General features: G+C 32.4%; 1 protein-coding gene and 1 long non-coding RNA gene across 2 annotated transcripts; one reads left to right on the plus strand and one right to left on the minus strand.

The window, feature by feature from the left end:
- The first annotated feature begins 16,789 nt into the window (after positions 1 to 16,789).
- Positions 16,790 to 19,093, plus strand: LOC120146235. The gene is made up of 3 exons (XR_005518198.1): positions 16,790 to 17,003; positions 17,104 to 17,194; positions 18,843 to 19,093. It is a non-coding gene; the product is annotated as an uncharacterized LOC120146235 (long non-coding RNA).
- Positions 19,094 to 21,950: 2,857 nt separating this feature from the next.
- Positions 21,951 to 22,244, minus strand: LOC120146263 (cold shock protein 2-like). The gene has a single exon (XM_039159875.1). It carries the CDS (start codon positions 22,242 to 22,244, stop codon positions 21,951 to 21,953), a length of 294 nt encoding a protein of 97 aa, XP_039015806.1.
- Between the last annotated feature and the right edge of the window lie 4,609 nt (positions 22,245 to 26,853).

Below are 26,853 nucleotides of genomic sequence, written 5' to 3' on the forward strand. Positions count from 1 at the left end.
GCTCTATGGCATGAATAATAATCTTTTGAAAATAATATTATTATTTCCTAAAGTACAGTAGATCCAAATCAATCTAATAAGGAAAATAATCTCTCTTTTATGTGGAGATATTTTCAAATCTCTTAATAAGGGAATGAAGATCCTCTTTGAAGAGGATAAATAACCATTCCTGCAAATAAAAAAGGGATCATCAATAATTAACCAGATAAATACAAGGCTTTTCTTTTTTGTTTTCAGCAATACAATGTAGCAGAATAAAAAATTGGAAAGGTGGGCTTCCATAGCAGTGACAACGCTTTTGATTCATGGTTCAACTCTTCCTCTTTTGATAAATAAACTTAAAGCTAACACAAAAATGACAGTGTGATTTTCTTTTTTACATCCTTGTATTCATTTTATTTCTGTGTGATTCAACACTTACATTTTTATACATTTCACCATATTTTACACTCAAGGCATAATTTTATGATTAATATACATTTTTTTAGGAATTAAAGCTTTATAATAAGAATATGCTGGATAATTTGATGATGTGGATTGTGTTCTAGTCTAGTAATAATACTGCTGACATTGTTAATGGTCATAAAAAAACGAAAGCGCTAAGAGACGATGCCATAGTATTAGGTTTGTTTTCTTTAATTAGTTGTTTATATTTATTTCGCATGATGATATGTTTACATATGTATAAGTATGCAAATAATGCATTAGTAAATCACATGGTATTATTTTGTATAAGATGTATGATACACTCATGTGCATAATTGGACCCCTATTATATAATTGGATTAAGGGTAATACCCTTTTAATTTAAAATTGTTTAGAGGTGCTTGTCTTAACTTATTAGAGAGCCACTTTCGACGATTTTAAATTGAAAGTGTATCCCATCAGTGACACCTAAAAATTTGATTCATCATTTAAAATTTGATAACGAAAGAAAAAGAAATGTTCAATTATTTAAATTATTCGAGAAAAGATTGTTAGAACTCATCTAAGTTCTGGTCTCGATGTTTTTAAATAATCGAATATTCTTCATCTTTCTAAAAAGGCTTGGTAATTTTAATTTAATCTATTTTGGTGCATTTGAATATTATAATGGAATTATCATATTTATTTATTTTGATTAGAGTAAGAATTGATTGCCTCAAGGCATAAGGGGTTTATTTCTTTGTAAAATTCACATTTTGTTGTTTTTGTGGGACCATAAATCAAATTAAACTCGAACTTGTAAAATTCATTGTAAAGACATTAATTAATCGACTAGGTACCAATTTAGAGCGATGTGGGGTGCTAATCCTTCCCCACGCATAACAGACTCCCGAATTCGAATTTTGGTAAAGCACACCCCAATTTGTTGTTTTACTTAAAATTAATTTTTATTTAAAATGAAAAAACATTTTTGGGTGCCCACTTCCCAATCGCACCCTAATCAAAGATTGGTGGCGACTCCTCGAACCGTACGTTTTTATTTTTAAATGGAATCCCTAATTTTTTTTCGAAACGAGAGTTTTCTTAAATCACATTCACTTGTAAGTAAATTTAATTATAAAGAGATAATTAAAAATTGGTGTGGTTTTTAAATTCCCACACTTAAAAAAAACCGTTTCAATAATACATATTAAATAAATATAAGTAACTTCCCAAATCTTGGGTTAGGAGTTTGGGCTAAACCGTGAGGACGTTAAATAAATCCATTAGCCTTAGAAGAAAGCACTCGTCCAAGTGAGTGTGGAAATGGGGTTGTCTTGGACCCAAAAGATGTTAAAAATGTGCATTTTTAATCTATAGCCAAAAGAGGAAGAACTAGGAGGGCAGTTATTCCCTTTTTTAAGCAAAGGTTGAATTCCATTAATTTTCGTGATCTCAAGTCTGAAACACTCTCTTTTTCCTCACACTCACTTGTCTTCCTCCTCCTCATTCTTCATCTCATTCTTTCTCTATAAGAATTGAGCAAAATCAAAATTTTATGACCTTGGAAGCTGTGTCTGGAAACACCAAGGTAAGAGTTGTAATTTACTCTCCTTTAGCTTCATTCCAAGCCATTAAAACTTAAATGGGTTTTAGTAGGTTTTAAGAACCCACGAGATTCTAGTTAATTTTTGTGAGACTTAGTCCATAAGAAGTGTTTCTAATCCCTTCTAAGCCTCCAAACGAATTAATAACTCATTCCCTTCATTCTTATTTAGTAAAAGATGTTGATGAGAGTTCCAAGACAAAGGGCAAGGAGAAATTGGTGCATGGTTGAGTTGAGGACATTCCCCACAACATAGGAACTAAGCTAACATATTTCTAACTTGTCTATAACACTTGTAGCTCATTAGGTGTGCATCGTTGGTTAGTTGAGTTTATGAAGCCTATAAGCATGTTTAATTCAAATTTTTGTATTTGGTGTTTTTCAACATGATTATTGACCTATCATGACCCCTCTTAACACACATAAGACTTAAATAATGTTTGAGAACCTCAATGAGACTTTTGGGAGAAATGGGGGTATTATTTTTGTGCCTAAACATAGCATTTTTCTGGGTTTGAGTATTACTAGAAGAACAATATCGATACTGCTCATTTAATAGTCTAAAGTAAGAGGATTTTGGTTAGGAGTTTCGATACTCGTTCATCGGGTATCGATATTCACAATAGGAGTTTCCTGAGTTCAATTTACAAATTCTAGTAGCCAATTTTGGTACCGGTACTCAAGGGAGTATCAATATTAAGGGATACCCTCAGTAGGGGTATCGATACTGAGTTAAATTTCAAAACATCAAAGCAAATTTTGGTATCGATTCTCTAGTTTAGAGATATAGATACTCTAGCTAAGAGTATTGATACTACCTAATTTCCTTATATTCCAGTAGCCATTTTTAGTATCGATACCAGAGATGAGTATCAATACTCAAGGGCCAATATTGATACTAAAAGACATAATATTGATATCAATGTACAGTTTTGGGTAGGAAACCTAAATGATTAAGGGGTTAGACTCGAGGGAGCCGATAACACCACAACGTCACTGAAATAAAACTACAAGTAAGAACAGTAATAAATGCAACAAAACTAGAAAAAATATCAGCTAGGATAACATAAAAATAGACTTTGTATGACGATGGGGAAACACCCAGGACACCCGAGTTACTTTAGCAGTTGACGATCGCCTTGTTTGTTAGAAATATTTGGATATATCACAGCTAGTGCCAAGGTACTTCAGTTACCGACTGGACACAGATGCCCCCAAGACTCAATGGAGTAAGTCGACCAGGTGTATGCTTTCGAAGCAAAAAATTCCAGATCTCACCCTGATACCTGAGGGTATCCCAGGTTGACTAGGGTGTCATCCTGAGATGTAGAAAATTCCTCCGACCACACCACTAGACCTACCTCAGCATGTTTTTGAGTGCATTTGTATGCCCACGTCTCCAATTCTAGCGTGTTCATGAAATCAATGCATGTAGTATAGAATAGTTATTAGTGTGGAACTGAGCTTGTGAACTCAACGTTCGAAATTTGTTTCCTTCTGTAGGTTTGTAGAGGGATCGACGATGAGCCCATGGCACAGTCACATTATAGATCAGATGCAATTCAGAGTACATCTTGAATCTTTTAGAGGACATATACTGTCATAGACCCTTGTATTATTTTGAGTCGTAACACTATTCAAAATTTATTTATTGTTGGAGACCTATCATTGCGAGCTCCCCGTATTTTGTAAAGTTGAATGTTATGTTTTATTTTATAACTCCTGAGAGTGGTTTTCATGTGATACTGCAAATGTTTTTAAAGAAAATTTTTGGGTCAACCATTTCAGTGGTCCAGTGTAATGCTTTAGTAATTCAATCTTTGGATCGGATCAAATTAGAGTGTTACAATATATATATATATATATATATATATATATATATATATTCTCTTTCTTTCACAGAGATTTTTATTTTTAGTAAACTTTGAACGAAATAAAGTATCTCTGTACATCAAAATGAGTATACAATACTATAAATATTTATTATTTATAAATTTTCATTATGATTAAAATTTTGGGTTTTAAGTTTTCAAGTCTAATGAATTTATATGATATCGATAATTTAGAAAAAAAATATTATACATACATTATAATGAAAAAATATAATAAAAAAATATCTCTTCATTCGCACGTCTTCTTCCATTGATTTTTTTCTTTCACTTGATCGTTTTTTCATTATTTTAAGACCATAAGAAAATAATTCATCCAGTTTTGAAATTCTAGCAAGAAGATGTGGGAAACAATTCTTATATAAGGGATAGACAACAATATACTTAAATAAAGTGGATTACCTAAAGACGATGTTACAAACAAGCTCGAATCTTTACAACGTCATTTATTTATGCACAACACTGATGAAACTAATAAAAGAAACACATGTTTTGGATATCATCATCACTAAACCCTTCCACCTCCGCAACCCCCGCCGCCACCTCCGCCACCGTCTCCTCCACCCCCGCCACCACCTCCGTCACCGTCTCCTCCACCTCCGCAACCCCCGCCACCGTCTCCTACACCTCCACAACCTCCGCCGCCGCCTCCACCTGCAAAACCAGTGCGTCTGCGAGGCTTTCGTCATCACCACAAGCGAAAATGATCATTGAAATTATAGAGAGGGAGAAAAGAATCATGGATAGTAAGAGCAGCCCTGTAGAGCTATAGACCGTGAGCCCTCCTGCTGCTTCTTTTGGGTAATTGGCACCAACTGCAATGAACAGATCCCTCGCCATTTCCCCCCGATTCTCTTACTGTCGTAACCGTTTTTTGTGAGGAACAATCGTTTAATTGTTTTAAAAATAGTTACAACTTTTAATTTTGGAAAAATATGTGATTTTTGGATTAATTTGGATAAAGTCGCCATCAACCTTTGGACTATGTAGGTCGAATACCTAAAAATATCTTTTAAAAACTATTTTATGAAAAATTATTTTTAAGACAAAAATTGGTCTGCGTTTTCCAAAGATTCGATTAAAACGGGTTCGGGAGTCGGTTACGCGTGGAGAAGGATTACAACCCCACAGCGCCCAAAATTGGTACTGTGTGGCTTACACGTTGTCGTAATGCTGGAAATCCTGAATCAAATATCAAGTTAAAATATGATCCATTTATTGAAATTTAATTAATTTACTTCATATTAATAACTTAAAGAAAATAAATAAAATAAAATAAGTAGTTAAACTTATAAGAACCAAAATAATTAGAACAAAAACTTAAAGAGTTAATAAACCAAAGTAAAAAATTACAAACATTAAATAACACATGTACTAAAATGAAAATAATCCAAAAATGAAATTTAGAACTAAAGTGCAACAAATCAAAAACGTGAAGGCTAAATCACAATTAAACCAAATTAAAACAAGGACTAAAACGATATATTTACAACCATCATAGCCAAATTTGAATAATATCACAAATACACAAATACATTAAATCAATGACTAATATGTAATATTTATAAATATTATGCACAAAATCAAATATTAACATAACATGTAATAATGTCGAGTTATGCACATGAAGATAACATAAAATGTTAATTAAAAGATGCCTTGTACATAATTTATAAATCAAAATGAATAAAACTATATATGTAATCTATAAACAATCAAAAACTAATAATAACTAAATATTGTTAAGAAAATATACATACACATTCTAATAATAACATACAAAAGAAATAAACATTAAATATATACATACGTAAATAAAATATAATATATACATACGATTTAATTTAAACATATTATTATTATATCATTCAATAACACATAAATTTGACTAGGTTTAATGCAATGTTTTATATTTTAAACGTGTACAAACAATAGTAATTAACTTTGGGCACTAACTAACAAAGATAAATGAATTTGGAGCCATCCACGTGGTAAGCAAATAAATCTAAGGTTAAAACCATAAATTAAAAAAAAGTTATAAAACACTAAATGGAGTGGCCACCCACGTGGGTTTGATTAACCCCCAATTTTACCCTTAGAATATTAAACAATTATTGTCATATTACTAACCCAATTTTAACCCATTTTATTTTTCTTGCACCTGGTTCCTTCTCTGTTGTTCTCAACCCCTTCCTTTTCCTTGCTACCCTATTCGATCGAGAGCCACAAAGGCTCGTTTCAAAGCCGCTCTTGGCCGTAAATCGGCCACGGTTTGGTCCTAGTCTTCCTCTTTTCCTCTCCGACGACAAGATTCAAACGGTGGAATCCACACCTTAAGGTAAGACCGGTTAATCCCTCCCATCTTCATTCTGTTTTTTTAATAAAGCACTCGAAGGGCTGTTAATGGAAACTGACCCTTCCATTCTTTGAATTCCAGCAACTAAACCAACATGCAAACCGTCGTTCATCGGCGACGATAGCCTCACCCAAGCGTGGTAGATTCCTATGAGGGAACCCGAACGTCTCAGGTAAACAAATCGAACCCCACCCCCTTCGTTCTCTAAATTTTGTATTTCGAATTAAAGAAAGAAAGAAAATGCTAGGAAATAAAATAAAATAAAAATGCGCGTATTGGTATTGATTAACTAAAAAAACGAAAAGAGTATCCATTTTTCCTCTACTTTTTGCTTTTGAGATTTGGTTTTGACTAAATGCTTCACTCGATGATGGTTAATGATCTTTTGTTTTTTGGTTTTTAGTTTTTGATTTTGATTTTCGGTTTTAGGTTGTTAGGATTAATCTCTCTCGGTACTGCTTTGGTTTCTAATCTAAGAAAACAACCATATTTTGTACTTCTGTTAATTTTTTGTAAAATAAAAAAATATAAAAATGAAAAGATGGAATCACGCTACCTTCATTTTGGGTCATTAAAAACTGAAGGGAGGAATACCCTTAGTTTACACTGCTTTTTCGAATCCCAGAGCAGAAAAGTTCCCTACTTTGGTTACAACGAAAACCCCCTCTCTGTGCTGAATCTCTTTTTTCCCTCTTGTTTCGTTCGAGACCCCTCCTTTATGGTTGCCATCCTCACCGAATCCCCTTGTCCCTTTCCTTTTTTTCTTACGTTTTGGTAAGATGTTGATGGGTTAGGTGAGATTTGTTGGATTTGCTGACTTTGGTGATGGTTTAAGTAGAATGTAATTGCGTGGGTCTATAACTTCCACTAATAATTTTTTTCTTTTTAGCCTTACATCCTGCACATAAATCCAATTAAGTATATTGCCCACATCCTTGAATCTTGTCACTGCTAGTATGGTGCACGTGATGCGGTCTGTTGGTGAACATGTAGTGAAACTGCTGAGGAGATGTCTCGGGTCTGTATGTGGCCTGCATCAAAATATAAATTAGTTAATTAATAATAATAATATTTTTTAAGCCAAGTAAAAAACTGGTGTCTACAGCTGCCCCTCTTTGCACATTCTTGTGTTAACAAAAATAGGGCAAAGATAAAAAGACAACCAGTTTTTGTTCGATCTTCTTTTTTTATTTAGCGTTTGATTTTGATATCCTTCGTTGTAAAGCTTTGGATTGAACAAGTGCTTCTCATTATGAACTTCTTCTCTCTTGTTGGATGAGTTGTTCTCATTATGAACTCTTCACTGAAAATGTTGATCCACCTCCTTCTGTGATGGAATCGAACCAAGGTTGAAAAAGTTCTTCTCATTATGAACTTCTTCTTCCTCATTGGATGAGTTCTTCTCATTTTGAACTCATTATGAACTTTTTCTTCCTCATGGATGAGTACTTCTCATTTTGAACTCTCCACTGAAAATGTTGAGTCACCTCCTTCTGCGGTGGACTTGAAAGGAATAAGTTTTTCTCATTATGAACTTTCTCCTTTAAGACGAGTTCTTCTTATTATGAACTCTTTAAGAAATGTTGGTTCACCTCATTCTGTGGTGAATTTGAAAGGAACAAGTTATTCTCATTATGAACTTTCTCCTTTAGGACGAGTTCTTCTCATTATGAACTCTCCATTAAAAATGTCAATCCCTCAAATGAGGCGTCACTGATTCGAAATGCCATGAATCGAGTGATAAGTCGAACAAGCTCTTCTCATTATGAACTTCTTCTCCCTCTGTTGGATGAGCTCTTCTCATTATGAACTCTCCATTGAAAATGTTGATCCACCTCATTTTGCGATGGACTCGAAAGGAACAAGTTCTTCTCATTATGAACTTTCTCCTTTAGGACGAGTTCTTCTCATTATGAACTCTTCTGGAAATGTCAATCTGTTTATCTTCTCTTTGAAAATTTTCAGACCTGAAAACGATTATCATGTGTCAGTAATAATTGTGTTTGAAGTACCCGAAGGTATTGACCTAAAAGTTCTCGAATCTTTGTTGAGATCCATTTCTGTCAATGGTAAAAAAAATATGGATTGATTATTTGCTGAAATCATGAAACGAAATCTTTGTTGACTCTTTGAATTCCTGTCAGATATTTAACACTTGATGAAAATTAATAAGAAACTTGTTTTAAGAGAAGCTCTCTCGAGTGAGTTAAATTTTGTTTCGAAGGAAAATTGTCTCAAGCAAGACGAACTAAGTTTTTAGAAAAACCATCTCAAGTGAGATTCAATTTCTTGTTTCAAGGGAAAGCTATCTTAAGTGAGACGAATTTGGTTTTAAGAAAAACCATCTCAAGAGAGACAAAATGTTGTTTCAAGTGAAACTGTCTCAAGGGAGACAAAATTCGTTTCAAGGGAAATGTTCTCAAAATTTTGTGTTTCAAGAGAAACTATTTCAAGGGAGGCAAAATTTGTTTCAATGGAAATTGTCTTAAGTGAGACAAAATTTGTTTCAAGAAAAAAAAAACAATCTTGAGCGAGATAAAATCTTTTGTTTGAAGGAAAAACAATCTTGAGCGAGATAAAATCTTCTGTTTCAAGGAAAAACAATCTTGAGCGAGATAAAATCTTCTGTTTCAAGGAAAAAAAATCTTGAGTGAGATGAAATCTTATGTTTCTAGGAAAAACAATCTTGAGTGAGATAAAATCTTCTGTTTCAAAGAAAAATAATCTTGAGTGAGATAAAATCTTCTGTTTCAAGGAAAAACAATCTTGAGTGAAATAAAATCTTCTGTTTCAAGTGAAAACAATCTTGAGTGAAATAAAATGTCTTGTTTTAAATAAAACCTGTCTCCAACGAGACAAGTCATGTTTTGAAAAAAACAATCTTGAGTCAAATAAAATGTCTTGTTTTGAATAAAACATGTCTCCAGCGAGATGAATCTTGTTTTGAGAAAAACAATCTTGAGTCAAATAAAATGTCTTCTTTCAAGTAAAACAGTCTCAAGTGAGAGAAAGTATGTTTTAAGAAAAACAATCTCCAGTGAGATAAATCCTCTGTATTAAATGAGACTGTCTCAAGCGAGACAAAATTTGTCTGGAAATATTGAATCTGAAAATGATTGTTCCCTCTTGCAGAGGATGTCTTATTTTCTTTTAATATTATCTTCTCCTGAAAAGATTTGCAAAAATGTAGATGAATGCAACATGTAATGCATGACTTTTTTTATATGCAAATGATGTTCTTATGAATGAAAAAATATTGATACAATATTCATTTGACTTCAAAATGGTGAACTCGGTCTTCCTTCACTTAGCCAAAATGTCATTTCAAGCTGGTATTTCTGATGAACCATCTGATTCACTTGTATCTTTGTGTTTTCTTTGTTTCATTAAAGTCTCAAAAGAAATGTGCCATTTGTGTAACTATTGTCGTAGTCAGAATTATGATCTTGATGCCCCATTTTGTCCTGAATAACACCAGTTTTCTTTTCGTTGGACTTGTGTAAAAATCCAATAAAGCTTTCATCTTTGAAAAGAGGATCTATCATATTTGAAAAATGTAGATGTAGATATGCTAAACTCAGCAGAGATTAATTAGGAGAGCAACGTCTGTTCTGATTTGACTCTTGAAACACATCACAAGGAAAGATTTATCCTTATTCCTTTCATGTCTCCACATCTAATCAGATTTCGAACAAGGCTATTTGGACCATATGATCTCAAAATGCTTAACAACAACCTGTTGTTTAACCTTAATTGGCTCCACTAGTTTATTGTTGTTAAAATTTCAGCTCCCTTTTGTGGAAATAAATCTTCATCATTTCTCACTTCTAACCTTGGGGTTGAAGAAGTCAAAATTCATCTTGGACCAACAAATGGAAATACCAATATGATTGCAACATTGGTTCAGCACCATAATCACTGGTTCGTAAAATATTTGACAACACATTCATCATTTCCTGTGGCTTCTGCCCAGATTTCTTATCAGTGAAACTCTTTTCATAGTGTTCAAAGCTTTTGTAGGACGCCACTTAAGAACAAATCGCGTTGAGACCACAAGTGGGATGCTTTGGCTTGCCAGCATCAAATCACCAGAATAATGCAACTTTTTGTCTCATTGGAAATATTTTCCCAAATCAATGATCTTAACACATGATGATATAGGCCTTCAGCATGCTCAGTATTTGCTGATATGAACGTTCAAAATTGTTTCTTGCTGATATGAGCCTTCAAAATGCCTCAACATGAGCTTTCAAAATGACCCATATGCCTCAACATGAGCTTTCAAAATGACCCATATGGATCATTTATGTCGTTTCATGCTGATGTGAGCCTTCAACATACTCACATGGGTAATACATCCAACTTTCAAGTCAAAAGGTTCAATCTCACTGTCCACTGAATTTGAATCCCATGATTTCCACGAGGTATAACTTTGATAATGCCCCATTTGTGGATCATTGTGGCTTTATTCGTGCTCAAATGTATTTATCTTGAATGTTCTTATTTGGGTATCAAAAAACAACAATGTTGTTAAGTAACTTGAAGGATTCTCTTCACAATAGAATCAAATCATAAACATAAGTTCAAAGAATATCAAAAGAATCAACAACTCTTTAATGTTTGAGAATTATAGCTCTCTGAAAAGTATTAAAATTTGGTTTGATTTCAGGATGGCTTTCCTATTTTCTATGGTTACATCTATTGAAGATGTCACTTCTCTCTCGCTCTTTGTGAACTTTGTCACATGCCTCACTTTAAGGACTTGGTATTTTAACCGGATGCGTACAAAATGACGCAACTAGGATTGACAATGACTAGACTATCTAGAATACTTCTATTTCGATTCTCTGAAATTTTCCATTTATGTAAGCTTGGTAAACTCTAGCAAAAGTAGTGCGAAAATATCAGTCTAAAAATGAAATTTCAGAGTACTCGTGTGAGGTTAATTATAACAGGTGTTCTTTAATTCCCTTAGTCCATCTTTATAACCTCATTTCTCTGAGTATTGGGTGAATACACCATTTTGCTCTGAAGTTCTTGCACGGGTTCATGGTGTGAAGATTGTTCCTCAAATCGATAGCATAATGACTACCATTATCAAGACATTAACTTCCAGTGCATCTTTATAACTTTTTTTCTATTTTTTTCACTTTTTTTTCTTGCTATTTTTTTCCTTTTTTTTGTTCTTTTTTTGTTCTTTTTTTTATTTGAAACTTATCCATGAAGTTAAGGCGATTAACCAATTACTCTAAAGGGACAACTCAAGCTTTATTACAAATAATAAAATAACATGAGTATACAACTCTAACTTGTTAAGAAGAACATGTTATAGTCTAGGTGTTTTGGTAGAAATCAGAAAATCTCTTCGTTATAGTTCAATTCCTAAGCAACTAACTTAAACTAGATTTACCTATTTGTAAAGATTACTTTCATCATCGAAAGTCATCAATAGAAAAATACTCTAGTAAATTTCGTAATGCAATACACAAACGATGCCCCATGTTGTACGCTCCTATATATAAATACCAAGCCTTTTTTATAATTCCTTTCAATAGGAGAAGGCTATCTCATATTTGTAATGGGATAGTATTTGGGTGTATTTCATCTGAGGTAAGGTCAAGGGTCCTTGTTTTTTTGGTTCTCAATCTTGATATTTTGTCAAAGATTATAACTCTAATGAAGAAGAGTTTTTAATCCAGTTAATATTCAAAGAACTGCAAGATTGCAAAATTGATTCAAAGCTCATAACCATAAAAGCAGCACAAATTTATTTATTGCACAAAAAGCGGAGAAAGGAACAAAAAAAAATTCAAACAAGATGCTGAAAATAGAAAGGTACTATAGTGGTAGATAACACTTCCACTTGTTTATTTATCATGCATCATTACTCCTCTAATGTTGGGTGTGTAATAGGGCCAGAGTCTTTGTCCTCATTTGCTCCCCATTTCTTGACCATTTCACTTGCCATGAATCCTTTCGATGTATCCTTAGATGTACAAATTTCTGCTTCCTCCTGAGCCGCTTCTTCGTAAAATCCCAATTTCTTGTTATTCATCAGTTTTTCTTTCCCTGTTTGGAAATTAGGCCCAAATTTAGATCTGAAACAATTTTCCTTGGTGATGATATTTTTTACTGGATTCTGAACACATATTGCAGCTGTGATTGGCGTAACATTCGTCAAACTTTCTAAATTACCCAAAACCCCACTTGCCTTCAGGAAATCTGATATAGTTGTTTGAGATGTCTTCAAGGTTGCACCTGCCCCATTAATTCTTAAACCCATAGGCCAGTCTCGTATTACATCCATGGAAGCCATTTTGCTTTGATTTCCTTTCGCATACTCTTGTTCCCTGTGTTCTTCATGGGAATTGACTGTATTAATCTCTGTTGAAGTAACAACCCCTTTCTCTTTTACTTTACACCTGTGAATTGCTTGCTCTAAAGGATCCTCAAAGTTTCTAGGAACCTTAAATGAACAATCTGGGGTTTCTTTCTGGTTTATCCAAGGAATCACCTTATAGGTCCAGTTCTCATTCGGGGGCCACTGTGGATGGACACATCCCGGTGTAACCAATCCGGGTGTGAGTTTTTTCTTCTCATGTAATCCCCCTAACGAGAGATTATTTGGTGATGGCTTTATAGATAGAACTTGATTGTCTTGAATGGAATATTGTAAAGGGTTAAAACCTCTAATCATGAGAAATTGATCATTCTTAGCTTTCTTGATTAGCATTTGGTCCTCTTCTATGCCCCTCTTGTTTGAGTAAGACTCAACTTTCCCAAGGGAAATTTTATCTCTTGTTAGATCTTCATTTATTGTGGGCCCAGTGGAACCTTCTACAATCATAGTTTCAACACTAGCATTCATATTCTCATATAAAACGAGATCCTCTAGTGGCTCTTCTCCATAGATCACGACATTCACCATCTTCATTATTTTGGTTATCTGCTCCCTTGACTCATCCTGAAACTTCTTTGCTTGATCATTCATTTCTTGTTGAATCTTGATAAGTTGCTCTTGGATTTTCTCGATTCTACAAACCCTTGCTAAAATCTCATTCATGGTTCTTATCATTCACTAGGAAGACCAAGTTAGCTCCAATTTGATTTTGAAAATTCTATCATGGAATTCTCCACAAATTATTCCCATATTTTCATGATTTAATGCATGTAAAGTAGTTTGAAATAAAATGCAAATGCATGATGTAAGATTGAAACTATAAATATAACTATGCAAAGATGCAAATGCAAATAATGAAAATGTAAACGTAAAAAAACAAAGATGCGAATGCAAATGCAAAAGGTATTGATTTCCAAAAGTAATCATTCTTAGAAAGAGTTTCATTCTTCCAAAAGAACTTTCATCTTTACAAGAAAGATCAATATATGAATGTGGTTTGGCCTTTTATTTAGCTTCATGATCTCAGTCATGGTCCCAATAACTTTCTCCTCTTTCCAGAAATGATTTTGAATCCAGATGATGAGTATTTAAGTGCAACATCTAAATCACCTTCCCTCTAATCTATGGAAATCATTTAGGGATCAAAGAGTCTCTGCCAAGATAGTCATTGCAGGACTTATACCTTTCTCCAATCTGTCCAAGAAATCTGCAACAGCAGCCTCAACATGGAACAAAGTCTTTGGAAATATCACTAGACCATACATGGCAAGAGCAAATGTGTCCAATCTCTTACCTTCATCTATATGCTCGAGTATCACCTTCTTGAGACAGTGTCAAGGAAAACATTCACTTTCTCCCTTTTGTTGAATGTGCTCTATTATCCAATTTTTACTTGTACCAGTAATCTTTACCAGTTTACTCTTGGAGGATTGGATTTTTGGAGGTTTGGAATAAATTGTATCCACCTGGAGATTTTCAAAATTAAATAGAGCTGTATACTCCTCGATTGTTGGTATCAAATCTTGTCTGTTGAAAGTGAAGTAGTTGTACATGGAATTTCGACGTCAGACCAGAGCTTTAAGCAACGAATCATCTATCTTTACGCAGAGGAGATAAACCATGTCACCATATTTCTTGTGAAATTTCTCCTTGGTTACTACTCTCCAAATCTCTCAAATCTCTATAAACTCTTGTAGATCATTCCTCTTGAGATATGTGGATAGTTGCGATACATAACCTTCAGGTAAACTATCTCCTTTTACTTTTTGTGTTTCCTCTGACCAGGCTCGTACTGCTAGATAGAGTTCTTCCTTGCTATGAAAACTCTGTTCCATTTCAATGATCGCTCTTCTTATCTGATGATTACTTGGTTTAATCAACACCTTTCTTTTATTCATGATGAATATGCAAATGCGAAGATACAAATGTAGATGCAAAAGTGATGCAATGCAAAGAAGAACAAAAAAATAGCATACACAAAAGAAAAGAAATAAATTAGCATAGGCGAAATAATCAATAAAATTAAAAGATTTTATTTGAAGATAAATATAACACCTACCTAATCATGATATTTACCCGATCATGCTTTTTATTAGATAGCGATCCTACCCAAACATGTTTTCTTCCCCAAATAATTATTTTCAATGAAATAATCCTAACTGCATGATATCTAGTTCACATGCTTTTATTTAAAGTAAAAAGAAATGTTCTGAAACGCTTCTCCTTTGTGTACACTTAATTTGGGTACCTACTGACTATATCTAGAGTAACTGTTCTAAGGCTCACTATATGCATGGTTTCAGCTCTAATGGAAAAAAGGTACTCGAATTGTCCTTAATGTCGGTGCCCCCTTAGGCTACCAAACCCTCAATCTTGACCCATTACAGGCTCATGCAGATCGAGTTCAATTCGAGAGGATACATTCCCTTATGTCTATGCGGAGAAATAGTTTATCTCGCGTAGACATAAGGTATATGAACCCCAAAGATTACTTGCTAAAACCCATGCGGATAAACAATTTATCTCACGTAGGCTAAGCTTTCACCTTAACTTAAAAGGGACAAAGCTCGTAAGTGAGCTTATGGTATGCCAATGAACGTGATGTGTGTGAGGAGGAAAATTCAGCCCTTTGACTCAAAAGAAAAATGAAACCACTCGATAAAAACTTGGACAAATATGAAAGTAAAAAAATCAAAATGTTAGTATAACAAAAAATGAAGCAATTACAAACTTCAATAAATGAATCATAAATTTACTAAAAACTCAAACTCATAATTTCTATCACAACAACAATGTGTAAACGACTTACAGCTTGACTCTCTAAAAAGTCTCCCCAGCAGAGTCGCTAAGCTGTCGTAACCGTTTTTCGGGAGGAACAATCGTTTAATTGTTTTAAAAATAGTAATGACTTTTAATTTTGGGAAATAGGTGATTTTGGATTAATTTGGAATAATTTGGATAGAGTCGCCATCAACCTTTGGACTAGGTAGGTCGAATACCTAAAAATGTCTTTTAAAAATAATTTTATGAAAAATCATTTTTATGACAAAAATTGGTCTACGTTTTTCAAAGATTCGATTAAAATGAGTTCGGGAGTCGGTTACGCGTGGAGAAGGATTAACACCCCCACAGCGCCCAAAATTGGTACTGTGTGGCTTACACGTTGTCGTAATGGTGGAAATCCTGAATCAAATATCAAGTTAAAATATGATTCGTTTATTGAAATTTAATTAATTTACTTCATATTAATAACTTAAAGAAAATAAATAAAATAAAATAAGTAGTTAAACTTATAAGAACCAAAATAATTAGAACAAAAACTTAAAGGGTTAATAAACCAAAATAAAAAATTACAAACATTAAATAACACATGTACTAAAATGAAAATAATCCAAAAATGAAATTTAGAACTAAAGTGCAACAAATCAAAAACCTGAAGGCTAAATCACAATTAAACCAAATTAAAACAAGGACTAAAACGATATATTTACAACCATCATAGCCAAATTCGAATAATATCAAAATACACAAATACATTAAATCAATGACTGATATGTAATATTTATAAATATTATGCACAAAATCAAATATTAACATAACATGTAATAATATCGAGTTATGCACATGAAGATAACATACAATATTAATTAAAAGATGCCTTGTACCTAATTTATAAATCAAAATGAATAAAACTATATATGTAATCTATAAACAATCAAAAACTAATAATAACTAAATATTGTTAAGAAAATATACATACACATTCTAATAATAACATACAAAAGAAATAAACATTAAATATATACATACGTAAATAAAATATAATATATACATACGATTTCATTTAAACATATTATTATTATTATATCATTCAATAACACATAAATTTGACTAGGTTTAATGCAATATTTTATATTTTAAACGTGTACAAACAATAGTAATTAACTTTGGGCACTAACTAACAAAGATAAATGCATGTGGAGCCATCCACGTGGTAAGCAAATAAATCTAAGGTTAAAACCATAAATTAAAAAAAACAAAAGTTATAAAACACTAAATGGACTGGCCACCCACGTGGGTTTGATTAACCCCCAATTTTAGCCTTAGAATATTAAACAATTATTGTCATATTACTAACCCAATTTTAACCCATTTTATTTTTCTTGCGCCAGGTTCCTTCTCTGCTGCTCTCAACCCCTTCCTTTTCCTTGCTACTCTATTCGACCGAGAGCCCTAAAAGGCTCGATCCAACGCCGCTCTTGGCCGTAAATCGGCCACGGTTTGGTCCTAGTCTTCCTCTTTTCCTCTCCGAAGACAAGATTCAAACGGTGGAATCCACACCTTAAGGTAAGACCGGTTAATCCCTCCCCTCTTCATTCTATTTTTTTTATTAAAGCACTCGAAGGGTTGTTAATGGAAACCGACCCTTCCATTCTTTGAATTCCAGCAACTAAACCAACATGCAAACCGTCGTTCATCGGCGACGATAACCTCACCCAAGCGTGGTAGATTCCTATGAGGGAACCCGAACGTCTCAGGTAAACAAATCGAACCCCACCCCCTTCGTTCTCTAAATTTTGTATTTCGAATTAAAGAAAGAAAGAAAAATGCTAGGAAATAAAATAAAATAAAAATTCGCGTATTGGTATTGATTAACTAAAAAAACGAAAAGAGTATCCATTTTTCCTCTACTATTTGCTTATGAGATTTGGTTTTGACTAAATTCTTCACTCGATGATGGTTAATGATCTTTTGTTTTTGGTTTTTGATTTTCGGTTCTAGGTTGTTAGGATTAATCTCTCTCGGTACTGCTTTGGTTTCTAATCTAAGAAAACAACCATGTTTGGTACTTCTGTTAAATTTTTGTAAAATAAAAAATTATAAAAATGAAAAGATGGAATCACACTACCTTCCTTTCGGGTCATTAAAAAATTGAAGGGAGGAATACCCTTAGTTTACACTGCTTTTTCGAATTCCAGAGCAGAAAATTTCCCTATTTTGGTTACAACGAAAACCCCCTCTCTGTGTTGAATCTCTTTTTTTCCTCTTGTTTCGTTCGAGACCCCTCCTTTATGGTGGCCATCCTCACCGAATCCCCTTGTCCCTTTCCTTTTTGCTTACGTTTTGGTAAGATGTTGATGGGATAGGTGAGATTTGTTGGATTTGCTAACTTTGGTGATGGTTTAGGTAGAATGTAGTTGCGTGGGTCTATAACTTCCACTAACAATTTTTTATTTTTAGCATTCCATCCTGCACATAAATCCAATTAAGGCATCCTTGAATCTTGTCACCGCTAGTATGGTGCACGTGATGCGGTGTGTTGGTGAACATGTCGTGAAACTGTTGGGGAGATGTCTCGGGTCTATAGGTGCCCTGCATCAAAATATAAATTATTAATTAATAATAATAATAATAATATAATATTATAATATTTTTTAAGCCAAGTCAAAAACGGTGTCTACACTTACCTTGTATGTTTAAGCCTCATATATACAGGATAAGGGTAATGCCGCTACCAATCAATGTGTACTTGTGGCTTTGATATTTTTCTTTCCTATTGACTTTTCCGTTATTATTATTATTATTATTATTATTCAAACAAGCAACCGTTTGTTATTTCATCTTTCTTTTCTTTCAATTTTGAAGCTTGGAAATATTCTTTTTGTATTAACTAGAGAGTCACTACATCGCTCATTTAAGAACTGCCATGTGGATTCGACCATGTTAGACAATTCTTAATCTACAAACATCTATTGTTGTCCAAATCAATTAGTGAGTCTAGAATTTAGTTGATGTTTTGTTCTCGTCTCTATATGATGTGATCAGTTTATAAGGTTGATCTTAAAGCTATATTGAAATTTGATTGATCACAGAGAACTAATAAGTATATGCTAATAATTTTTAGTTATTAACAATACACGTACTCTTTACGAAACTCTAAAAGAAATAACATCTATGTTTATCAATGGAGTATTTTATATGTCTCATTTCCAAGCGTTGTATATTCGTAAGTGTAGAACTATGTGTTTGACAGTTTAGTAAGAGAAAGCTAGTGGGTCTAGAGTTGATTAGATTGACCAACACAAAGGTTTAGTTGATTCATCTTTTTCTCTTATTTCTTTCTTTATTCCTATTTTCCCAAAACCCTAATATTTGAGCATTAAATGAGCAATCTTTTTTGTCCAGATTAATCATGAGGTTCAAGAAAGTAAGAATCATCTTCAGCACTCCATGAGCTTAAAGAAAAGTTCATCTTCTTCAAAAGGTGTAGTGTGAAGCTATCTTAGATATATGGAGAGTTTAAACTTTGAAAGCTTCTCTAAGCCATTTCTAGTTGGTTTTGACGTTCTAAATTTGAAGCTTTACTTCCTCTAAAATCATATTTGATGTATGAATCCTTATTAAGTTTCTTTGAATAGCAAAAGAATTTAGTGAGATTTATAGAGCCAAGGGGAATTAAAAGATGGTGGAAAGCTAATAAAGGAGCTTTCTTGGGTATTTTTCATTAAGGTAGTACACCTTTAATTTTGAAATGCTTTATGTGAGCTTTTGGGTGCTTAAGTTGATTCATATGATTTGACGTTATAAAATTGTAAAAATGATGTCATATGATGTGATAATAATACCATAAGTTTTATAAATCAATTAAGGCTTTAAAATAAGTTTTTAGAAATTTCTGAGTTTAAGTTCAATATTGTTTAGACAGTATTGATATCATAAGAGTAACCCTTAAAAATTTGACATTTTTTTAAGATTAAGTATTGATACTCATTCATACGGTATCAATATCATTCATTCAGTATCAATACTAATTTGATTGGTATCGCTATTGAATGGTTTGTGAGGATCCAATAAGCGATTATAATAACGATGCCTACTTTGGAATGGACACCTTTAATGAGGTATTGATAGTCGAGGTAGAATATCAACATCTACCTTATGCAGGGATGGGCATGGGGAGGGGCGGAGCGGGTTTTTGTCCGTCTCGGCCCCGACCCAAAAACATATATGCAAAACCGAACCCAATGAATTTTGAGTTTTTCTCGCCCCAAATCTGTTCCGATTTTTAGTCTAAAACCTCAACCCCAACTCCGACCTAATCAGACCCGAACTGAAGATATTAATATTTTAAAATAAATAAAAATAATATAGTTTATAATAATATATTTATAATTATTTATTATATTTAAACTGTTAAATTAATATTTTTATAATATTTTTTATATTCTTAATAATTAAATTATATATTGTAATAATATAAAAATAAAATTCTTAAAATATCAATTATAATATATATAAATATATATAATAATCGATTCAGGTCAGATCAGTACTTTTCACCTTAAACCCGCCTCCCCCCCCGAAAATTTTCACTACATAACTCGTTCCACCCCGAGTCCCAAAAATTTAAATCGCCCCTATCAGATCAGGTCGGGTCGGAACCTATCGGGTTTGGGTATTTTGACCATCCTAACCTTATGTATGAGCTTAAAACAATGTTTTTATTATACTAGTGGTTTTATAATATATGGTTAAGACTTAAAGAAGATCTTTAGGACTTGAAATAACTAAATTATTATGCATGAGTCGATGACTATGCTCATGCCTCCATCATTACATTTTAATAGCATGGTTATATTTATGCACTGCATCAAGTATAGTAGAAGAATTTATAGCATTCCTTATTCAGAGTACAATATGTCACTGCACATTTATTCATATGACTTGTATTTTTTATCTATAACCTTATTATTTTGTTTTATATTTACGTTATTACATATTTGTGATTTCGTATAATTGTTTTAACCATTAAACTTACAATTTTATGTCTTCTAGATGATCATGAATTTGATAATTAAGATTTAAATTTTAACGATTTAAAATTGTTAATCGCATTGGAACCTATGTGACATCTTGGATCCTCCAAATATTCTAGATCAAGTCTAGGATGTTACTTGTTAAAACTGGGAAAAAAATGCATCTACTCATCTTATTAACCCATACATAATAATACAAGGTACCTGTATATATACACATTAATATCCACTAACAATAACAACTAAACACAACAAACTACTTTCTACATTACAAGATATGTATATAATAATTATATGAATCTCTATATAATTGAATTTACTTTTAAGTAATTTAAAGCGTCAGAAGCATATGGAAACTTCCAAGAAAAATGTTCAGATATGTGTGAATATTAATTATTTGGATTGAAATAATTTCAAAAGTATTTAATTATTTAAAAACATTTGAGATAAAAGAAAATTGAAATTAGATTTATTTCAACTGAAAAACTGAACACTTAAATATAAAGGCTATAAATTAACATATATCTAAAAAATCTTAAAAGTATTCGTATGAATAAAATATATTTCTTGTATACCCTGATATTTGTAATGTTGTTAATGCTGCATGTATATATTAGTTGGAATGAGAATATATTAAAGTAGATCAAATGAATATATTTCTTAAATATTTATTGTCTTATAGTCTTTAAAAGAACGATAATATAAACGAGTTCGTTTATTCGATAGTTCGATATATTTACTAATCAATATATCATCCACTGAAAGATTAATTTTAAGATTGAATTATGAATACTCTTGGAATATATATAATGTTGTCGTGAAGGTAAGTAAATATGTGTTGTACTATTTTTCTCTTAACTAATATATAGTCCATTAAGTTTTCCTAATAAAGTTTTCAATGAGATAACACGTTATATATTTTAAATATACATATACTTTTTTTTTCTTGGACTAAGAATGTTTTCACTAAGTTTTGTGTAAGTAAAGTTTTAATAACACATAAACTTCATTAGACATCCAAAGGTGGGAGAGTACAATAAATATTTATTTATTTTTTGTGAATTTTCGTTACAATTAAAACTTTGAACTTTAAATTTTTAAGGATTATTAAATTTGAATTTTATATAATATATATAATTTTTTTGGTACACTTGATTTATATGATATGTATGTATGTATGTATGTATGTATGTATGTATATATGTATGTATGTATGTATGTATATGTATGTATATGTATATGTATATGTATATATATATATATATATCTATATGTATATATATAATATAGATATCATATAAAATTCAAATTTAATAATATTATGCATACGTTATAATGAGAAAAATATAAATATAATTGCTTCTCGTTATTACCTGATCTATTCTTCCGTTGTTCTTTTACTTTATCAGATTTTGTTTATTTTAAGACCATAAGAAAATTATTTATACACAACACTGATAAAATTTGAATAGCACTATCAGCAACCTCCGCCGCCGCCTCCACCTCCACAACCTCCGCCGCCGCCGCCACCTCCACCTCCACAACCTCCGCCGCCTCCTCCACCACCGCCACCTACATAGCCACTGCCCGCAAAACCAGTTTTTCTGCGAGGCTTTCCATCATCACCACAGGCGAAAATGATCATTGAAATTACAGAGAGGGAGAAAATAATCATGGAAAGTAAGAGCAGCCCTGTAGAGCTATACATCATGAGCCCTCCTGCTTCTTTCGGGTCATTGCCACCAACTGCAATGAACGAATCCCTCGCCATATTTTCCCGATTCTATTAGCTTGTACGTTTAAGCCTTATTTATATAGGCCGACGGTTATGCCGCTACCAATCAATATGTGCTAGTGGCATGTGACTTTAATATTTTTCTTTCAAGTTGACTTTTCGGTTATTTTTTTTAAAGTTTAGGTGTGGTTCCTATTGTAGCGTGTATATTTAAAACTCAATTTGAATTTATTTAGGAATTTATAGATTACCTATTAAAAGTGAAGGTGGTAAGATTAAAACTTAGAATTACAAGTTTAAATTTCTAAATCTTAACCACTTGTGTCAATCTCATTCAAAAGTTAATAATATTATTATTATTCTAATTATTGTAATTAAGAAAGCAACCGTTTGTTATTTTTTCCAATTGTGAAGCTTCCTGGGAACGTTCTTTTGGTCTTAATAAGAGAGTCACTTGCTTTATTATCTTAATTAAGAATAGCCATGTGGATATTATCTGATGAGTTCATTTTGATTTTACTATTCAAATTTATGTACGGGGAGTCTTTATCATTTTTGAATTATAATAGCTTAAAATATTAAAAAACTTTAAATATTAGTAAATTATTACTTTTATGATATATTGATATATTTATGTAATAATATAAATTTGTACTTAAAACCAAGAGCCCCATAATATAATTAATAATGTGAGGAAGCTTACTTATCGGTGGATAAGGTCATTGTCGTGATTGGCGTGTTTGGACTATCTCAAAGTTACAGCATAATTAGACCGATATCAAAGAACTTGTAAGGCTGACATTTACTTGGTCCATGTGGGCCACAATGTTTTTATTTATTTTAATTTTTATTTTAGACTTTTCATAAATAAAACTTGTAAGGTTGACATTTACTTTGTCCATCTGGGCCACAATGTTTTTATTTATTTTAATTTTATTTTAGACTTTTCAAATTTTATTTATGATGGATGTGATGAATGTCGCATGGAATATAATATAAAATAACATGTTTACTAAAAATATATAACCTAATTAAAAGAAGAAGATATAGCATAATGTACCCGCATAAAGCATGGTTTAATGTCCAAAAAAGCCAAAATAAATTGATTAATGACATTTCTTAGACGTTAGCGTCATTTTGTATAAACCATATTATCTAAGTGATTAAAAGGATTATTGCTATTTTATAAATTTTAAGTTTGAGCATCGACGACTCCTAAATATTTGAACATTCATTGTCAATTGGTTGAGAGTATTTGAAACATGTACTACCCTTTATAATCACCTTAGATTAACAAAAGAATGTGAATCTTATTTTCTTAATAACAACGTCATCTTGATTAAGAGAGAAATTTGAATCGGCCAAGAGGGGGTGAATTGACAATTAAAACATTGGTGGAAGCTTTTGCAGAAAATTGAAAATATTTGCACATCGATTTAGAGTGGTTCGACTTTCTCAACCAAAGTCTATGTCCACTACCTTAGCTATTCACACTAAGGATTTTTCACAAATTCACTAATTTGTCTTTCTTTTGAGGACAAAGAGTAACCTTACAAATCCCTTAAGAATTACACCCAAAATTCTTGAGAACACTCTCTCCCAAAAAGAAAATTAAAAATTCGCAAACTTTACAGAAAAAGCTCACAAGGTAGTTTGTTTGCACAATTATAGAACAAGAAAAGAACACTCAAATATGAATACAATTGAGCACAAAGTGTGTTCTTGAAAGAAAAATGAATATTGAAAGGAAATTGGCTTGAAATGCTCAAACTTGATGTTTGATGCTTTCTCTCTTGTTTCTCTAGCTTCTCTTTGTAATTCTTAATCATCAATGGCTTCAAGAACTTGTTTAAATACACTTTGGATGAGTTCTAGCCGTTGGGAATCAAATTGGTGATGATAGAGCCATTGTAGAGTGAAAATCCACTTGAAAAATTGTGGGGAGAGTAGGGGTATCCGTACACCTTCAAGGGGTATCGATATATCTTGTGTAAAATTCAAATATTTCAACCGTTATAAGACTAGGGGTATTGGTACCCATTGTGCATTCTATTTTTCTTGGAGCCAAAATTAACATAAGAGGTATCGGTACCTTTGAGCTAGGTATCAGTACCTCTTTGCATAGGGGTATCGATACCCTATGGGATATTCGTACCCTTATTGCATTCGAAATATGAGGGGTACCGGTACCTCTCAAGAGGGTATCAGTACCTCCCTATTTAAAACTTATTTTTGGCTCGATTTTGGTTCGAAATAATTTGTAAAAATTATTTCAAAAATGTTTTAAGATTGAAACACAATTTTTCACTAAAGTAAGGAGTAAAATTGACATTTGAAAACTTGGAGTAATATATGTGATATTTGATTAATTGGATCGAATATTATTTTTGAAATTGAATATAAAATCTTAAAATTCATTAACACTTTATTTTTTATATCGAAACATCAAAATGTTTTCAACAATCTCCCCCTTTTTGATATAACAAACCATTTTAGAAATTTCAAGATTTTCTTTTGAAAAATCATTTTTGAAATATTTACTCCCACTCCCCCTTACTATATTCTTCCTCGTTTTGTTAAATCAAAAAGACTATGTGAAAACGTTTAAAAAGTTTTGTAAATAAGATAACCAATTGATTTATATAGTTATTGCTGGTAAGATCAAAGTCAAGAGAAATATTAGTCATTAGTCCATAATCAATATTCAGAACAACATGCAAATTGGGAATTGATCATAATTTAACTAAGATGTAATTGATACAAAATGAATGAAATCAACATAAACATTAAGTTCAAATTAAACATTCAAACCATTCAAACACATATATCCAAAATCCAAAACACACAAATCCAAAACTAACAAGTTTAACATCCATCCAAATCATTCAAAATATTTTAACAATTAAGTTCAAATTCAACCTAAGAAAAACTAGCAAGGCAAGGTTTAGTTATCCTTCGGTGGGTCAGGAGGAGATAGATGTGCCTATATATTAGCCACATCTCGTGTCAATCATCGAGTCTCTCGTCTATAGGATTGAATCGATTATCCATTGCTTCATAGTTAGCTCAAATTTCTCATTGATTCTCCAACTGTTGAGTCCCCATAGCAGTCAAGTGGGACTCTAATGATGCAAACCTCATATCTAATGACTCCATGAATGAGCTAAATTATGGAGGCATCGAACTCTCTTTCTATTCTTGCTCATCCTCGGTTAGGTTAACGGGATCATCGACATCTCGGAGAAGTTCATCAAGCTCTGGATAATCAGCCAGAGCTGGTGCAGCTCGTGAGGAGCTAGCACCTGAAGTTTTCTTGGTTGAATGAATTCATTGATCCTTGTCACCACTCTATCCTTATTTACGCAAAGTTTTAAGATTTATTTGGGTGGTAAGAGGGATGAATACATCAATCTCTACCTTAAGCTTGGCTTTGATAAACAGATTACTCATGGGACATTATTTACGGTTTCAAAGAGTTCATAAAAAATAATTTGTGGGAGGTTTATTTTCCTATTTTTTTGGATACAATGTATCCATCATAGGTCTAAAGCTCTAAGAGTAGAGTATTTGCCTCCGGAAGGTCTAAACCACCAAGAGATGATCAGATGAAGAAAACGTTCGTGGTGATCTGACAACGTACTTGCACTAGACTTGGCTTTATAAGGAGTACCAACTATTTCTCGCTCATTATCTAAGCAGCCGCTATTATCTAGACCAAATGCGTTAGCGATATAGTCTGAGTCTATATAAATATATTGGCCTAAGAGATAAGACCTAATACCTACTGTGGCGGTTTGGGACTCATTTTGAATGCATACCACATTGGAATAGAAAATACGAACAAGTTGTTGGTAAACAACCGGTTCAAGTTCAAATAGTTTATCAAATTTTCATATTTGGAGGGTAGGAAGATATTTAAAATTCATATCTATCATGGCTTGAATAGAAGGGATACGTTCTTCTCAAATTTTATAAGACTGGAATAGGTTAACAAACCTAGTGTGAAGATTTTCCCAGTGACCACGTTCGTTAAAACATGAGTTTCGTATTGTCATATCGGGTTCATTTGGATTAGGATTAGGAGGTGGATTTGGAGGTAGGTTTGGAGGTCGGTTTGAACGATTCGAAGATGACCTAGGGCATTTTGACATGATTTACGAAATCAGAATAAGAATACATGTAATTTTAAAACACATGTATGCAACACAATCAATCCCAAAACTCAATATGTGTCCTTAATATTCAAGGTTCTCTAAATAATATCCTAATGGGAAAAATTTTAAAAACTATTTTGAAAATGATGTTTGAAAAATCATGATATTTATATTTTTCATTAAAACAACATAATTAAATCAAAAACAACAATTTAAAAACAAAACATTTTTTATTTCAAAATTTATAATTTTTTGAGAAATCTTTGTTTTTGATAAAATTAGTTGTAGATTTTAGTTCTAGACTATAATCTAACAAATGCCCGATATCTATTTAGAACTAGAACTAACTAAAACTAGTCCTATGTTCAAAAATCAATAAAATACTGGTTTAGAAAAATTACCTTGAAAATTTGAAGATTAAGTGAGATGTGATGTTATTAGCACTGATTTGATGATGCTAGCAGGATTATGAGATAAAGAACGATGAGATT

This window comes from Hibiscus syriacus, unplaced genomic scaffold, assembly GCF_006381635.1.
Source record: "Hibiscus syriacus cultivar Baekdansim isolate YM2019G1 unplaced genomic scaffold, ASM638163v2 tig00110904_pilon, whole genome shotgun sequence".
In the NCBI taxonomy this organism is placed as follows: Eukaryota; Viridiplantae; Streptophyta; class Magnoliopsida; order Malvales; family Malvaceae; genus Hibiscus; species Hibiscus syriacus.

Bases quoted from the DNA above. Each gene is read 5' to 3' on its own strand.
- LOC120146263 (XM_039159875.1), bottom strand. From the start codon at position 22,244: ATGGCGAGGGATTCGTTCATTGCAGTTGGTGGCAATGACCCGAAAGAA.